General features: G+C 35.4%; 1 protein-coding gene across 2 annotated transcripts in view; it reads right to left on the bottom strand.

The window, feature by feature from the left end:
• Positions 1-711: 711 nt before the first annotated feature.
• ATF2 (activating transcription factor 2) overlaps positions 712-19,481 on the bottom strand; it is an 82,453-nt gene continuing 63,683 nt past the window's right edge. For both annotated transcript variants that reach the window (XM_025912567.2, XM_086718935.1), the window contains 3 exons: positions 16,267-16,473; positions 8,096-8,201; positions 712-3,284 (listed from right to left, as the gene is read on the bottom strand). In XM_025912567.2, coding sequence (XP_025768352.1) covers positions 3,058-3,284; positions 8,096-8,201; positions 16,267-16,473 — 540 coding nt within the window. In that variant the 3' untranslated portion in view covers positions 712-3,057. The remainder of the gene's footprint in view (positions 3,285-8,095; positions 8,202-16,266; positions 16,474-19,481) is intronic.

Genomic DNA, 19,481 nt, shown 5'->3' on the forward strand with positions numbered 1-19,481 from the left:
ATTCTAGCTGTTGTACTGAGGATGGGCTGAAGGAGGAGGGGTGGAAGCAAGGAGGCCGTTACTAGGCAGATACAGTAAACTGGGTGAACGATAATAAGGGTACAGAGCAACAGCACTGTACAGGGGGAGAAGTGGTTGAATTCTGGATTGTTCTGACGGTAAATCCAACAGCATTTCCTGATAGTTTGGAGGTGGGAAGAGAGAAATCAAAGACACCACCACCGTTGTCCTGGCTTAAGCAACTGGAAGAAGGGAGCTGTCATCAAGTGTCTTATGAAAGACTGCTGGAGAAGCACACTTGACGGGAAGGTGGGGGGGTGCTAAGGAGTCAGTGCTGGACGTGTTACAGTTGTTGTAACTGAACTATAATGGTTGGCACATAACGTTGGATGTGTTACGTTTAAGATGTTTTGTCAGGCAGTTGCCAAGAGATGCCAGAGGCGGGCGGACTGGTGTATGGGTGTCGTTGAGAGAATGTTTGTGGCTGGGGACAAAAGTTAAAAGTTCAGTGTATCTGGCTGGGGCTTAATGAATCCAGAGAAGGACAAGGCCTGAGCACCCTGCAGTTGAAACATCTTTAAGGAGGACTGAATTTTATCACAGAAATAGAAAGACTATCCGGTTCTTCTCAGGTAACAAACATCCTGAAGGGGGCGGAAAGCATATTATCAAGTGCTGTTACTTTACGAAAGAGAGGTAAGGACAAGCAAATTATGAACATAATTTAAAGATAGAATTTATTCTCTGATGGTTTACTCATGCAAACTGCACATAAAAGAAAGTAGTACAGTTTGTGTAACATTGCAAATGTAAGGACTCAAAATGCTAGGTACAGAAGTAGTGCGACATCCTGAAAGTCAAAATGGAATTTGTGTTTATACAACTAAGAATGATTTTCATTTGCTGAGCACAGACTGATTTACAATGAAAGTTTTGCTAACCTTGGTAAGTTCATTAACCGTTTACATGACTTCTTACATCTATGTAGTTTTATTTTACAGTTGCAAGAATTCCTGTTACCAAAAACTTTAACTTGCATAAATAATAAAATGAAAGAAAAATGTACTGAAGGACTTAGGAGAGTGAAAAGTTGAGGCTTTTCCTAACCCATCCAAACTTACAATAAAAAATTGCCTTCTTGCAGAATTCATATTTTGTGCCTTTGAGATCAACTCCTTAGCATAACTATGAGAAAATCATGATCAGAAATTCATTGCTTTAAATTACAAAATCAGTTAAAAATAAAAAAAAATTTAGAAGTAGAATTATCAACTAAAAACGCTCACTCTTGATAAGCCAAACAATAAAAATCCTATTATCTTCATACTTAAAAGTCCTGAAATGTCATTTGTATAATTTGAATGTTTCCCAGTTTGGAACTTAGGCAGGTGGGATAGTTCCTTGAATTACCAAGGATATTCAACATAGGTTTTTAAAAGGTCAGTCTCGTTAGGAGATGGCACCGAGACATTCGTAAATAGTGTAGTATAGATGCAGAACAGACTACACAGCTTATTATAAATGCGTTACAGATATTTACATAATGGAATCCTGCTTGAATGCCAGAAGTTGCTACTGGGTAGGACTCGTAACTATTTTACAAAGTTTTCTTACACACGTCTACTACTTTATTTTTCACAATTTAGTCTATTTTAAAATATTGTACTGTATCTTGAACATAACTGGAGAATAAAAATAGATAATGGCACATTAGAAAACTCAGTATCCCACGGATGATTGGATAATGAGAAAAGTGTACCTACAATCATCGCCTCAGAAACAAACTACATCATGGAATGTTAGTTATCCAAGCCTGCACAGTAATGACATTTTAAATTGCAATCATCTATCGGCCAGCATCACACCGAAGGCATCGTTAAACATTCAAGCAAAGACTGCTGGCATAAACTATTGAAAGAAACATACACACATAACACACATACACACACACACACACTCTCTCTCTCTCTCACACACACACACCCACTCTTGCTTCCCACATTATAATTACAATGTTCTAAAGATAGATACTGATTTTTTTTTCCCACGAGAAACATTATCAAAATTTGCTACTAAAAGATGACAGTGCTTTCACAAGAATAAGTACAAGTTAGCTTGCAAGTACAAGACAATGGGGGCAAACAGCCTTAAATTTGCTAAGTAATTTTTAGGCTTTTTCTGGCAACCACACCATACTTGATTATGCATAAACTTCTCAGTTTGTAACCTGAAATCTGCAAAAAAACCCAAAACCTAATTTCAAAAAATTATTAGCTATCTGATAACCCTGTATCATAGATGATATAATTTCATGTTTTATTAGCCTCAAAACATAGGATTTAAAATACTGAATTTAAGACTTGAAAAATAGTCCTTTTGAAATGTTGGAGGATTCCAAAATTCCTGTCTACTTCAAATCTTAAAGAAAACGCACGACGAATGACCTTGATTTAGTTTGAGGGTGCATAAAAGCACTGTATGTCTTTTACCACGTTTCACTCACTTAAAAAGTGTTCTCTAATGTTCTTCCTTTTGCATAATGTGCAAAATAAAAGGCAAAAAGATTAAAAGCAAATTTCTGTCTTTCTCTTGCTAGTGCTTTATGACCTTGTTAACATTACAAAGTCAACAGGGACGATGCAGAACTTTGGTATAAATGATATGACAATACTACCATCACAGTTGAGGGTAAGAGGTGGTCAAAAGAAATGGAAGTGGGAAGAGACTCAGTAACACCCCCATTTATTAAAACACCACCAAATTAAAAGTGAAATAAACCACAATGAATTATAATACAATTTACACATTGAGCACAGAAAATTAATAAATCTAACAATATTTATAAAAAAAGCAAAATCAGTCTTTTTCCAGAGACTAAAAACTGTTGTTCAGGCTGATCATCAACTGCCGCTACACCAACTTTAGAGCCAAATTTAATTTCAAGTAAAAAGAAAAATTTACAACCACAGATTTCGCATCAACGGAAACCGGTCTTTCCTTGATTTCCCTTTGAAGTCACTAATGAGTATCTAAAACTGCCGCACCGCAGGTTTTTAATCAACTTCCTGAGGGCTGTGACTGGGAGGCAGGAGCCATAACAATCTGCGACAGCGCGGGCTCTGTACTCTGGTCTGCCATCTGTGTGAGGACTGAGGTGGCCACAGCTTCGGCCTTGGAGGTTGAACTGACTCCATTGGATGTGCTGACAGAACTATGCTGTATAGCTTCAGGGTGCGGGCTGCTTGGCACTGACAGGTCTTCTGAACTATCGTCTTTATCAGCAGCTGAGCGGAAAAAAGAAGAATCACGGTTTCTTAAAAACAGCTGTAAGAATCTATCAGTAGGTTGTCAACACACAAGAGTAAAAAGTCAGGATTTGACAAAAGCGGTTATTTAGATACGATGGTATGACTGGAACTGAGCAAACCAAAAGGTGGCTTTCCGATTTTACCTGCAGCAGCTCAAGTGAAGGCCTCGCCATGCACACGGAAGCATCTGCGTGCCCAGCTCACAGAACCGAGCCGAGGACGTGTTTGCTCAACAGTGTTAAGAAAAGTCAGGTGGGAATTTGGGAGACAGACTCTTACAGATATAATCAGACCCTTACCAAGTAACGACAATTTAACACAACCGGTCTGTTTGCCTACATGCCATTCTTATTAAAAGATAAGAAAATTTATACCCACACGCATAAACAAAATGAATTCTTCCATACAAATTGCATTTTCAAATTACTCCCTCTGCATTCTCTAGAACTATATTTATTCTGGCTGACTTTCCATCGATGGCAGCAATGGGTGATTACAACACCTGACTCTAATGATGCATACACATGAGAATGAGCAATATTTAGAATCTAAATGCCACCAGCTGTTAGAGCTGCACGAATTAATTGGGATTCAAATAAAAAATTATATAAAACTCTAGAAACTACAATGGAAGATATTCAGAAAGAGGCATTCTGTGTACTTGTGAAAATCTACCAACTTTTAGGATGGAACAATGCATCTCCTACATCTTTCTCATTTTAACAGGATCAAATCCAGGAATTTCATTTAGTGAAAAATCTGATACACACACCACACCGGTAGTTACAGTGTATGTAACTTACAGAATGATAGCATGGACCAATGATAACTGTGAACCTAGCCCCCAGCTTAAGAGAACACCGCCAATAACAATGATGCTTCCTGGAGGCTCTTCTCTTCATCAAAGGTAATCACTGTTCTGATAGCTCTTTAACCATTACCTTGTTTTTTGTTCGAAGTTTTACCAAATAGGTATGCATCCCTAGAAAGTAGCATTTAACTTTTGAACATTCTGAAAATTGTATCATACTGGATGTATTCTTCTGTACTTTTTTTTTTATAGAGTTTATTTATTTTGAGAGACACAGAGCTGAGGTGGAGCAGAGAGAGGGAGAGAGAGAATCTCACGCAGGCTCTGCACTGTCAGTGAACAGCCCAATGTGGTGCTTGATCTCACAAACTGTGAGATCATGACCTGGGCCAAAACCAAGAGTCAGACGTCTAACCAACTGAGCCACCCAGAAACCCCTCATTTTCTTTTCACTTGGCTTTAAAATAATTTTTATTTAGTGCTTAAAGGTAACAAGCGGGCTGTCAAATCTGACAATGCAGACTGGCCTGCTTACTGGTGGCCAGGTGCCTATTCTGAAAGTCCATTATTAAAAGACTGTGGACGCTATGAAGCAGGACTTACTCCATGATTTGTGATGCAGGAGATGGAGGAGGAGAAACCTGGCCAGCTTGATTTTAGTTCACATAAAACTCATTTTGAGAGTTTTCTGAAATATAGGACTTAAAGAATTTTGACAAGTTTGCCTCAAATCCATGCATTTTCTGGAAAGCAGTTTTTAAAAATATATAAATTAGAATCCCCTCTTCTCTATAAATCTGCTATCAATGCAAAATCACCCCTCAAGATATGATAAAAAAATCACAATAAACCTTTTAAAATTATATAAAGTAGAAAGGATCCTTTTCTGATGAGGCAATAACAAATGTTATAAAATATTTCTAATTCAGTTACATAGCCAACAGAACAGTTAGTTACGTGTTCAAGAAACCCAAACCCTGGCAATGGCACTCAAACTGACAAGAGTACAGTCCCCTTTACGTCTCTTCTTCAATATGGAAACAAATGGACCTTCCTCTCAATGTTAAGTTCTAGGGATACACCAGCTTTCAAAAATCAAGAGGCTAAGGTGCCTGGGTGGCTCAGTCAGTAGTGTCCAGCTCTTGATTTCTGCTCAGGTCACGATCTCACAGTTGAGCTGAGCGTGGAGCCTGCTTAAGACTCTCTCTCCCTGCCCCTCCATACTCCTCTCTCTCTCAAAATAAAAAATTTAAAAATAAAGAGGCTGATCTATGATGAGAGGTCTAAGGAAATGTAAATACAGAGTGCAGGCAATGACAACATAAAACAGTACATTTTAAAGACAAGTGCTAATCTCCAGACTTTCAGAATTAGGCAAAGCAAATCTTTAGGCTATACAAAGTACCAGGTACCGATTTATAAATGGCGTAATTATACATTTTATATGTAAAATACTTTTATAAAGGGATATACCTGCACCTATGTCCACTTCTGGAAGGTGAGGAGAGAAAAATCACCAACATAACCATAAGCACTAGAAAGAGAAGAGTTCTTACTGCACTCACAGAGCCCTTTTCAGCCCTACTTAAAGCTAAAAAACTCCCAAGTGTTTGACAATTCACGCTCTGAAGTTTTCTACCTATGTTCATACATATTTTCATTAATGAAAATATAAGCTCTCAATTACATTTAGGGCCCAAAGAAGGTTTCCTTCGCACTTAAGATTACAGAAGCAAGTATAATACAATTTTAATTATGCTCCAAGATTTAGAAAATAGGAATCAATGGTAATAAGATCACTCTTGTGCTTTATTTTTCATAGAATCCAAACATCAAAAATATATTCCTATTTTCATTCATGTTTTATACTGTTTAAGGTGACCAACTGTCATGGTTTTCCCATGCCTGAGGGGTTTCATCCTAGGATGCACGGACTTTGACAATTAGAAGTGAGACCGTATGGCAGTGTGCTTTTATACTGTCACCTTTATCTGAAAGATTTTTGTAATATTCATTAGTTTCTATTAAACCTTGACTTCACAAATGTTTTGAAAGTCTTAACTACTATTACAGTTCACCATCAGCAATAGCTGTGTGCTAAGACATGCATAGTGTTCAGTATTTGTGAACTTCCCCACATTTTCTCCAAGATGTAAGTACTCAATCCATCTGGCTTGACTACTAAACAAAAGTCAGATTTTCTCCTTCAAACTTGAAAACAGAAATTACTTTACAATTTCTACAAAATCCAATTATCTCCCAAGAGCTAAAGAGAACTAATTTTATACTAAAACTGTATTTTACTTCTATTTGATTATCTAGAGGACTAGGTAGGAAAAAGGCAGGAATAGTTCCAAATGTCCAAAATGTGTTATTCATTTCCTGCAATCTATACAACCTAGCATAATATGTATTTCCTAAAAATTTACTAATCTAGACTTTCAGTTTATTTAAGGGTATGGCATATAAACCCACACATTTATACCTTAAAAATATCTTTATAAATTGTTGCTTAAAATGAAAAATTGGCTTGCCTTTGCTGTGCACATGCTACCTTGATAAGAGATAAAACTGATGGGATTAAAAAATTGCAGATGAGATAAATTTTTAGTTGGATGCAACGGAAGAATTCATTTTCCTTCTAATTTTATAGAATCATTTGTATATTCTTTTTGAACTATCAAAATTCAGGAGCGCTCTCTTGTTAAGAAAATCATAGATGCATAATGCTGAACTCAGTAGCTTCTATCAGAAATTATGTTGTTAAGTCAGATGGGAGCCATAATGGCCTCATCCCTGCAGCAATCATTGTTAATACAAACCCCAAACATATTTCTATATGGTTCCAATTTACTCCACAATGTGTTTCACCATCCTGTGAAAATGACTAGATATCAAAGGACTGAGATTTATTTGCTCAAAACTGACAAAAATCAATGTTCTAAATATATATGGCAATAGAGAGTTGCTAAATCTACTGAATCTTTTAAATTAAAAAATATTGCCCATTCTGATGAAACTGCTTACAATGACTACAAGTAAAGATGGTGGCCATTAAGTTTTATCGTGAGCACCTGAGGAACTGTTTGCATCCAATACAAAATGTTTCTTTCTTTTGAATTACTGACACTGGCAAATTAAAATGAAGTGGATACATATGGTTGAAACAATCTTCACATTTACAAATATCCTGAAATATCACTAAATCATAAAAACAAAAGCTGTGGGTTATATATTATGAATGTTGCCTAATGCCTTCCCAGCTCTGTTACTTGTTACAAATTTGTGTACGATGGACAAAATTGGCCATTTATTCAAGAGTAACAGCTGGCTCCAATATTGTGCATCTTATCAAAAAAGAAGGACATTACAAGAAAGAAAAAGCACAATTAACCTCTAAAATGCTGAAAAACAGAAGAATCTCATTTTGGGGAAAACATGTAAAAGGAAACTTAGAAGCAGATAATGGAAGTAGTGTTCTACTGTAGCATTTTTATGACCAAAAGACTCAACATAAAGATTCACAACAATAAAAAAAACTGCATAATGCTGATATTTAAGAACAATAGGATCCGATACTATAAATGGGTACTATATATTGTTAAACCAAGATAGTTAATTAAAAAAAAGTTACTCAATGGAGGCTGGAAAAGAAGCAGTGTTTCACTCTGTCGTTCTAAGACCAACCGTTACCCTGGGAAGATGAAATACCATCAGTACTTACAGTATATTTTGAATTATTAACCTGTTTTGTTGATGTATAGTAATCCCTCGAAAAAAGGCTAGAAACAGGAAAATTCAAAAACTCTAGATTCTACAAAGTATATTCCCTGTTCCATAATAACCTTGCAGAAGTTCTGATATTTAATATTAAGTATTAGAACTGCAGCCTCTGTCTTTTTAACTGTAGCGTGGTTCACTCTGGCAGTATTTCACCGACGCAGCCTAAGGCTATAGGTGATGGCACATTACTCACTATGATAGCCAGATTTCTTCTGCATGGCGGTTACAGGGCAATCTTTATGAGCCAGAAGAAGCTGTTTCAGCTGTGCCACTTCATTTCTCAGCAGGGTGACTTCACTCTAGAGAAGAAACAACTTATGTACCTTAACAGCATCAGACTAAACGTTTCTTACTGCTGCTAACAAGTGAAAATTAAGGATATCGGATATCTTTAACAGAATATCAAGGAATAAACAAAACACACTGCTCGAGCAGGTTTAATCAGTACACATCAGTTTTTGTATTTTAGCATTTGTACAAAGACTGCAACTTCTATAAAAATTTAAATGAGGTAACAACATGACTGGATAACATATTTCAAAGTTTTTATGTTACCATTTGCCTTGGGACTGCTTATATATTACAGGTTACCTGCAGAAGGTATTTTTTAGTTATGTTGCATGCTCTTTTGATTATCTGAAAAATTAGAAACATCAAGGGAGTCAGAATGAATGTTCACTGTCTCTGTTCACTTGAAAGTGAAAAATTTATCCTGGAAACTCAATTAAGCAAGTTTCTGGTTTTCTGGAAACTATGAAAGCCTCCACAGAAGAAACCACAATAATCAAAGAATCATGGATACCTAAAATGCAACAAAGTACTGTGTTGGACACGGAACCAATGATAGTAGATATAATAATATCTAGATGACTTAGTTGCCCTTGATCTAGGTAATCTGTACACATCAAAATTTAAATCTGATAAATTAATGGTGATTTGTCCTAGTCCTTATTTAAAAATGAGCACTTCACAGCCTTTGTTTTGGAGGCGTTAATCTGGTAGATTCTATATTAAAAAGTTCCAAATTAAGGGAGTCCATTTAATTCCCTTGGGTCACCCCCAAATATTAAAGATGCAGAAGTTAGTGATAATTACCAATACTCCAGAGTGAGTCATAATATGAATTTAATAAAATGGTAGGAAAACTCTTAATTTACAAACACATCTACTTATTTGGACTTACATTACCCTTAAGTAACCCGAAATTAAATAAAGAAATATAACAAGCATGTGTACGTAAAAGCTCAGGAACTTTGTTTTCCACCCCTTGGTCTCTTAACCAGGAAGCTGAATGTAGAATTATTTAGAAGATTAGACTCATTAGATCCTATTAACTGATCAATGACAGAAATATAAAAATCCAAAGAATGAAACTTAAACAAGTCTCTTGGGCCAAATAGTTTCTCGCACCCCCACAACAACAAATTGCAACAATGCATTAAAGCACAGAACAAAAATTGATGCTCACAATAACTCGGAACATTAAAAGGCTAAATTGTGTTTAAAATATTGTATTTGAGACAAGAATGGGTGTATGGTGATGAAAATATAAGGGAAATTTTTAGTTTCACTTAAAAAAAATAAGCTGCTTATTAGAAAACTCATTTCTCTGTAATACTGCAGTCATCAGTGTCAATACTATAAATTATAGCTCTTTATTAATGACACCAAGCACGAGAAACCACGTTATGAAGAACCTAATACATATTATCCAAACTTCCTCCCTCCCTGCTGCATCAGCTTGATTTTGAGATCCATGTCTAGTAAGTTTCTCTCATTAATTTCTGTAATATGAAATAGGGTTGGACATGTATTTTTAGCCCAGAATATATAGTATAATCTTATAATAATCTCTTATAATCTCTTATAATCTGGTACCTGTGACCACCCTTTCACATTAGTTTGAACCTATGAAAAAAAATATTTAATTGTTCTGAACTACACAAACTGAAGTTCTTGTGAATACACACTATTTTCTCTACCTAGAAAAGCTTTCCTCTCCTTCTTCTCATCTTGCTAATTTTTTCACTCATCTTTAAGAGTCCACTCAGTATAAATTTGGATAGGAAAATAAATTAGGAGTCCATTTCTGTGTTCCCAGAGCCATATATACATATGTGTGCTCATTTACGTAGTATTCACCACACCAGGATTGTTAATTTTTGGTTTACTTGTTCATCACCTCTGCCAGATTGGGATTATCTGGCTCTCTGTATCCCCAGAGTACAGCACACAGCCTAGTACAGAGTACTATTTAGTACTATTCTAGAGAGAACCACAGTAATTCTATGTCCAGGGGAGGGTTAAAAAATACCAAAGAAGGTGAAATGAAATTGCTTAAATAATATAAAGTTGGTCAGAGGTCCCGATTTCCTTATTTATGCCCACAACCTCACCAACACAGCTACACTGTTAATTTTTCTGAGACATAAAATGAAAATTGGCATATTTTACAGTATCATCTCACAGAATTTAAAAAATCACAAATGCCCTCTCTCCTAAATATTCTATATAGACATTCATCATAAACCATGTTATGATTTTTTTTTTTTTTTAGTCAAAGTAAAACATTTTTGGTAAGATAAGACAGATGCTGAAAAAAAACTGTTATTCTGGTCTAAAAGTAAATTACTTTGGCATTGTCTGTACCATTGCTTCATTCCATCTGTAGCTACTCAAAGGTTAATTACATACTAATGAACAATTCTTTTTTAGTTTATATGAGTAATCTATTAAAGGTTTTCATTGATCACTGGCTATAGATTGAGGACCAAGTATTCCATAAATTTATGATCTTTGGCTTTTCAGTTTAGACACTACCCCTCCAAATTAAATAAGGGAGTTTCTTATTGCTAAAGGTATGATTTTCCTCATGTTTAGTCTTCACAAAAATCAAGGATTAAGTATCAAGATTCCCCTCACACAGTTCCAAGGACTGTCATGGATGCAAAAGCTTACACTTGAGAATGAAATATTTAACTTATGTCTATGACGATAGAAGAAAAAAAAAGTATTTTGGAAATACTTTGTGAAATGAATGGGAATGACCCTTTTCTCATTCTCCTTAGTCTCATACTTTGTTTCATGTCAGTCTCCTCTGATAGACCACAAATTCTGTAAGTGCAAGGACAATGTCTTTTTCACCGTTGTATCTCCTGTGTTTAATAACATGCTCTGCACACAATAGATGCTTAACGACAGAATGAATAATAAATAACTAGCATTTGCATAGTGTTGTTATAATAGACTTCTCTGTACTCTCTCTCTCATTTGATCTTCATAATAGTACTTATTCTAGGAGTATGACAGATGGGGAAGTAAGGGCTCAAAGATTTTTAGCAAGGCCTACTAAAACGAAGAACCAGGTCTCAGGCTCCTAGTAAAATGCATGAAGTAGAGGTGGTATCACTATCATCCTTTCCCCCTCTACAGTGTAATTTAAACACTCAGGGGAAAAGAAGGAAGGCCGTGATAGCACACAATACTTCCCCGCCACACCCCCACCTTGGAATTAAAACAAACAGGTATAGTATTTTCTAACTGTCACTATTCTTTCCTATTTCAAGGAATAAATACTGAAATAAAATATTGTTTAGGTGTCAGAAATAAAAGATTTGATTCTATTCCCTTTTAAGTCAACAAAGCAATAATAAAACCTTTTCTGTGTCATCATTAACTTATGAGTGAAGTCTTCCAAGTACCCAGCTATGAAACAATGCTTCCATTTTTAAAAAAACTTACTAAGCTTCTACTCCACACACATTTTGCAATACTTAAGTTTCAAAAGCAAAATCCACGACAAAAACTCCCAAGTTTTATATCAGAGTAACTGTTAAGGAGCTACGGTGAGTAAAGAATCTGTCTTTGTCCACAAAGGAAACAGGGTGAAATTGTAAACTGACAACAAAATTTCAAAATGAGTATAACTGAAAAGCAAAGTCATGAAGAGGTAGAAACTCTTTCAAGTAAAAGACCACAAAAATCACATATTACCTTTAAAAATACAATAATTTATAACCAACAGTATCCAAGTTTTGGTCTAGATTACCATGTCTCCAATTCAACTTCATGATATTGCCTTTTAGCAGCAATTTTAGAAGGCTAAAATATTAAATTCAGTGAGTGGGGCAAGAAGATTGAATAATTAACATGTTCTTTAAAACCTAATATGTATTTGGTAAAAATATGAACAGTCATACCTCAACACTCATTAAAATTTATTTATAATATATAAGTAACCATGGGTCATTACTGCCCACTGTACTGATCAGCTACACCTGTATGTCACGTGAAGCATTATTAAGGAAATGTAGAATTGATGAATGTTTTCACATAAAGTAGAGTTTAATTATTTCTCTGACATTCAATTTTCTTTACAAGTCATTCTGTTCTTCACAGTTAACAGTTTTGCTGTTGGGAGACAAAGTTTTCCTCCCTGAATCCAGGTTAACTCTTTACATTCTGAAAATCAGAATCTGTCACTTTTTAGAACTGCTATTTTATTTGATAACTAAAAAACAATGAATAAAAACCATATAGCCACTTGAAACAATTACTGAAGCATACTTTATTCCCAAATTGTTCATGCTTCTCAACAGCCTTTTCACCACTGTTACATCCTGGTGCAGGTCATTCTTAAAATTCTACTTATATTTAGGGATTCATTCCTATAGTGATTTCCATATCTACACATTTATTCATCTAACTGTAAACTTTTTATTAATGAAAAAGTTATGCTCCAACTATTTTTTGAGTAATTTAGTGAGGTGACATTCCATGAGCTAGAATTAACCATTTTTAAAAAATGTTATTATTTTGAGAGACAGGGAGACAGAACATCAGCGGGGGAGCAGCAGAGAGAGAGAGAGGGAGACACAGAATCCGAAGCAGGTTCCAGGCTCTGAGCTGTCAGCACAGAGCCCGAAGCAGGGCTTGAACCCACAATCTGCAAGATCACAACCTGAGTCGAAGTCAGACACTTAACCAACTGAGCCACCCAGGCACCCCTAGAATTAACCATTTTAAAGTGAACAATTCAGGGCGCCTGGGTGGCTCAGTTGGTTAAGCATCCGACTCTTGACTTCAGCTCAGGTCATGATCTCATGGTTTGTGAGATCAAGCCCTACATGGGGCTCTACTGTCAGGAATCCCTGCTTGGGATTCTCTCTCCTCTCTCTCTGCTTCGCTCACATGTGCACTCTCTGTCAAAATAAACAAACAACAACAACAAAAATAAAGTGAACAATTCAGTTGTGTTCAGTACGTTTACAATGCTGTGCAGCCACCTCTCCCAATCTGGTGATAAAACACTTCTGTCACTCCAAAGTAAAACTCCTTACCCATTAACCAGTTTCTCCCTATTTCCTCCTCCCCATGTCACTGGTAACCACCAATCTGCATTTGTCTCTATGGATTTCTCTCCTCTAAATATTTCATACAAACGGAGTCACACATGACTTTGTTTCTGGCTTCTTTCACTTAAGCATGTTTTGAGGTTCATACACATTCTGTACTCTTACTCCTTTTTATGGCTGAATAATATTCTACTGTGCATACATAACATAACTGGTCCATTCATCCACCGATGGACATTAGGGCTGTTTGCGGCAACTTTCTTTTTACCCCTAATAATATATTACAGATTATTTCCCAGGTTGATACATACATACGAACTTCATTCTTAAGCATTTTAGAAAACATCCCTGATAACACATCATTTCACCTATCTTCACATTCTGATATGCATTTCTAAAACTAAGAACACTTTCTTATCTAACCATGAAGCCATCATCACTTAGTGTTTAATGATTAAACATATGGATTTTACTTTTCTGTTTGTAATTTGAAGTATTAACTAACGTCCTATTAAACCGTAGCGGTTAATTTAGGAATTTCTTTAATTTGACTTCAATTTAAAAGATTCATGCTTTCAAAATGATACGTTTGTTAACTTTTACTGAGGTGATAAATCTTGCCTTTATTCCTCCAATCAAGAAATTTCTACCCAGATTAGGAAAACATAAAATATATTTCAAGATAATGACATTTAATCATAGTTTGTATGGTGGAAAAAAAACATGAGATGAATGAAGTAAGGATTACATACATTTGTCTCGAATGTTGAATTTTCCAAGGTTTTCTGAAATAACAAAGCACTGTTGCTATTGATAATGGTGACCAGTGCTGCAATACAATTAAGGAAATAGCAATGATTCATTAAAGCTGTTAGTACTACCATACCTTGGGTCACAGCAGAAAACTGGCCCAATCTGAAGTCCAAGAATACCCTGTAGATACCATATATTTCTATCCCACTTTAAAGTTTTCAAACATTTTTACTTCTTAAAAAGAATAAGCCAGGGGCGCCTGGGTGGCGCAGTCGGTTAAGCGTCCGACTTCAGCCAGGTCACGATCTCGCGGTCCGTGAGTTCGAGCCCCGCGTCAGGCTGTGGGCTGATGGCTCAGAGCCTGGAGCCTGTTTCCGATTCTGTGTCTCCCTCTCTCTCTGCCCCTCCCCTGTTCATGCTCTGTCTCTCTCTGTCCCAAAAATAAATAAATGTTGAAAAAAAAAATTAAAAAAAAAAAAAAAAGAATAAGCCAAATTAGGAAAATATTGACCAATTTAAGATTTAAAATTTATGTACTTAAAAATTCTTGCACTTATTCTAATTCAAATGATTTATGCAAAAAACCCTCAAGAGAAGTAGGATCAACAGGCATTATCTCTATTCTATGTGTAAGGCAATGCAGGCTGACAGAGAATGACATGCTTCATGTACAACTAAAAAACAGCCAAGTCATTTAGAAGAATAATCTTGTTAAGAACAGAAAGGAAACAGATACACCTAAATCATTTCGTTAATGTAACATATTTGAAACTTTAAATTAGTACCTATAATCTGTTTCATTTTATTTAAGAGGACAAAAAAATCATAAAAATCATGTTTTTTTCCTAAAAAGTTATGAAAATAGTTTTAATATGATTTTTATTTTATGGAGAGAGAATCTTTCTTTAAGTTTATTTATTTTGAGAGACAAAGCATGTGTGGGGCAGGGTCAGAAAGGGAGAGAGAATCCTCAGCAGCGCAATCTCAGTGCAGACCCTGCCGGATCCCATGGTTTGTGAATTCATGACCTGAGCTGAAATCAAGAGTTGGATTGAAAATAGTTCTTGATTAAGAATTCACCAGATGATGATAATATATGTTTAAGATAACCTAGTATGTATTTAAAGTCTCTGTGATGTGGTAAATGTTTAGATTTTTTTCTAAATGGTTAAAATGGCTAAAAATAAATTTTTCAAGACAAATTTATTTGTTCTCGAGCTCATCCATCAATATCCAAAGCACAATAGAGAATTTTAAAAGATGACTGCTTCACACATGAAAAAATTTTTATAAAATTTACGTTAGGTTAAATACTTTGTGATGTTAAAAACTTTTTCTGAAGTATTGAAACAGACATTAATACTGGTGACATCTTTAAAGATAGATTTAACAAGAGAGCAAGTCTCCCCATCAATTATGATTATACAGAAAGATTCATTTTTAACTGGGAAAGGATGACTCAAAAGACTGACCGGTAACAAGTACAATTCACTGACATCAATTTTCTAGTTGATGCTCATCGTTTTCCTGGAGAATATTCACAACATTAAAACAAAAACAAAAGGAAGAAAGAAAAAAAGAGCATGAAGGAAATCGACTTGGTACCGACACCATCACTGTAAATCTTAACCAAAGACTCAACAGGAAAAGAGCTTTAAAACCTTTATATCCCATGAGGTTCCTAAGAAACCTGTCTGCGGTGAACTGGCAGGTAGAAATGATTTCTACTGCCACTGGCCATATTGTACCTGTTCTGTGGATAATCAGAGCCCTTCAGTTTCCAAGGCTGTCAATCTGACACCTTTTCCGAGCACTATATTCACTCTAAATAAACAAAACAAAATTTATAATTCAAAGAACAAAAGAAATTAAGAACAAAAATGCTACTAAAGCAACTTTACAGCTGTGATAGAAACCAAAAAATAAGAAAAATGAAATACCAGTGGTATTTTAAATTTCAAGGTTCTTTGTTTGAACTTTATACCACAACTTTATAAAGTTTAAGCAAGATAGTTTTGGTACTTTTGTATCACACAAGAACTTATATTTAACATTTCTTCATAGTGTCAGTGTTTAAAGTGTTATAACCCTTCATCTCAGTATTCAAATAGGTTTATAAAACTACGCTTTAACTACAGATTCCACACACACCCAATATTGTGTGCTAAAATGTCTGGATGGCTAACTGGAAAAAACAGGGAAGAGCTAAGTTCACAATTACTAAAAATAAGACAACATTTACATATATGCACCTTACCTGCAGTTGACCATTTAATGAACTCAAGTCTTCTGCTTTCTTCTCTAAAGACTGAACCCAGACTTTCCTTTTTTGTCGGCATCTTGATGCTGCTGCTCTATTTCGCTCTAGAAATTTCCTCCTTTTTTCATCAGGATCTTCATTAGCTGCTCTTCTTCGACGACCGCTTGTATTTTGGGTCTGTGGAGTTGTGTGAGCTGGAGAAGCCTATAATAAACACAAATGGAAGCTTTTTATGTTTGTAGCAGTGAGCGAGAACATAGGCAGTAAAGGTTGCTACTATATTTTCTAAGTCTCATTGTATATTATCAATATTTAGGAGTGACATGAAAATCACCCTGCAGTTTAACGAATTCCTTGAAATAAATAAGCCCTGCTAAAAAAATAAGATTCTCACTTTTTCACTACCATAGTGAATATATTTAAAGTTTGTATAACATTTTCATTTATACAGAAATAATGTAGAAAACTTGAAACCGTAATACAAATGAACACGTATAGATCTTGTGTTTTTCCAACTTCTTTTTTTCAATATATGAAGTTTATTGTCAAATTGGTTTCCATACAACACCCAGTGCTCATCCCAAAAGGTGCCCTCCTCAATACACATCACCCACCCCCCTCTCCCTCCCACCCCGCATCAACCCTCAGTTTGTTCTCAGTTTTTAAGAGTCTCTTATGCTTTGGTTCTCTCCCTCTCTAACCTCTTTTTTTTTTTTTCTTTTTTCCCTCCCCTCCCCCATGGGTTTCTGTTAAGTTTCTCAGGATCCACATAAGAGTGAAACCATATGGTATCTGTCTTTCTCTGTATGGCTTATTTCACTTAGCATCACACTCTCCAGTTCCATCCACGTTGCTACAAAGGGCCATATTTCATTCTTTCTCATTGCCACGTGGTACTTCATTGTGTGTATAAACCACAATTTCTTTATCCATTCATCAGCTGATGGACATTTAGGCTCTTTCCATAATTTGGCTATTGTTGAGAGTGCTGCTATAAACATTGGGGTACAAGTGCCCCTATGCATCAGTACTCCTGTATCCCTTGGATAAATTCCTAGCAGTGCTATTGCTGGGTCATAGGGTAGGTCTATTTTTAATTTTCTGAGGAACCTCCACACTGCTTTCCAGAGCGGCTGCACCAATTTGCATTCCCACCAACAGTGCAAGAGGGTTCCCGTTTCTCCACACCCTCTCCAGCATCTATAGTCTCCTCCAACTTTACTTTTTAACATCATGGTATTATACAATCCTTTGAAAAACTGTGAAGTACTAAAGGAAAAAATTTAATAACTTACTTAAATTCACTATGAAAAAACCGTTTTCTTACTATTTTTGAAGTAAAATTTTAAAAATAAAAAATAGTAAAATTTTCTTTTAAAAATTGGTTTCTCTAAAATTGAGGAGTAAAAGTACAGTAGTGCCCCTTATCAGTAGGGGATGTGTTCCAAGACTCCTGTGGATGCCTGAAGCCACGGAGAGTAGCAAACCCAATATATACTATGTTTTTTCCTATGAATATGTACCTATTACAAGGTTTAATTTATAAATTAGGTATAGTGGGAGATCAAAAATAACTCATAATAAAACAGAACAATTATAACAATATACTGTAATAAAAGTTATGTGAATGTGGTTTCTCTTGCTTTTAAAATATTCATACTATACTCACCCTTCTGGTGATGATACGAGATAAAACGTTTATGTGATGATGTGATGTAAGGTGGATGATAAAGACACTGTGGCATAGTGCTAGGCTACTAGTAATGAGCCTTCTAGCAATCTGTCAGGGAGGACCATCTTCTGAGCCATGGCTGACTATGCGTAACTGAAAGCACGAAAGCTAAACCGTGGGACGAGGGAACAACTGGATATACATAGTTTGGTACACTCCGCTTTCCTTCAATTTGTGAAATTTAGGGTCAGGTTCACATGATTATTAATGTTCATCTTCCTGGTGGGCAGAATCTCACGGGAGTCTAAATTTTAATTTTAACTGGCTCCCCTTGCTCAACGGATCTGCCTAGTTCTCTAAGATCAGCCAGGGACAGAAATTTTCAGTCAGTCACTAGTGATACTGTCTAGTATCTGGGGCTATAGAACGATAAGCATTTCCAAGCCTTTCTTAAATCCCAAAATTGTGCCATGGAACACCTGAACTTGGGAGACAGGAAACAACGAACCCCTGGAAATAGTGCAAAGGAAATAGCACTTTGTGACTACAGGTACGTGACCCAAAGAAGCCTGAAAACAATCTTTTTTGCCTAATATGAATTACATTCCAAAATGGGGTGAATAAATAAAATTTCTATCTTCTAATCTACATAATAAGCAATAATCTTATATATAAGCTCAATCAAGGTAAGCTCTGCAGGGAAATCATCAAACTACTTCTCACTCGACAAACTCCAAAACCACAGGTTCTCATTTAATTTCTTTTCCAAATAACTAGCATTAAAAATTATGAGGGTAATTTAACTTATACTGTATTTTAATTGTAATAAAGATTAAGTATTAAATTAGATCATTTATTTTACGTACATAATTGCAAGTTAATCTTTTAGAAAAATATTCTATGGCTGGCTTCAAGAATGGCAACCTTGAAATATTTTCTTGTCTTCATCCTCTTAACTTATTGATAATAGCAGGTTTTTTCTTTTACTCATTTGGCTGAATAGGAAAGAACAGGTTTGTTTGTTTGTTTTTTAAATTTACAAGTCAGTTATTACAGCAAAGGCAAATCACAAGTATTATAAGCAGAAACTAATACAGAGTTACATTTGTACATTTTTACAGCTCACAATTTAAGGCTACTTAAAAGCATATACTCCTCCTTCTCTCCTTTCTTTCAGTGATCCATTCATTACACATCATTAAAAAGAACACAGGAACTATCCTAGAAACTAGAAATACAATAGTAAACAAAGTCCTGCCCTATGAAGCTGTCATCCAATATGATATAAAGATACAAATAAAAATTAGATCCAGGGGAATAATGGTTAGCTTTATATAGAAATTATATAAAAATTTATATTTTTATAGTTATATAGAAGTTATATAGAAATTATTTTATAGAAATTATATATTCATTTCTTTTAAATAAACTTGGAGGATGTAAAAACCACACAGAGCTTGCAGACGATACAAAAAAACAGCCATGGGTGGATTTGGCCCATGAGTTCGTTTGCTAATGTCTGAATTATGACATTAAAACA

Source organism: Puma concolor, chromosome C1 (genome assembly GCF_028749965.1).
Source record: "Puma concolor isolate L17-30 chromosome C1, mPumCon1.1.hap2, whole genome shotgun sequence".
NCBI classification, from domain to species: Eukaryota; Metazoa; Chordata; class Mammalia; order Carnivora; family Felidae; genus Puma; species Puma concolor.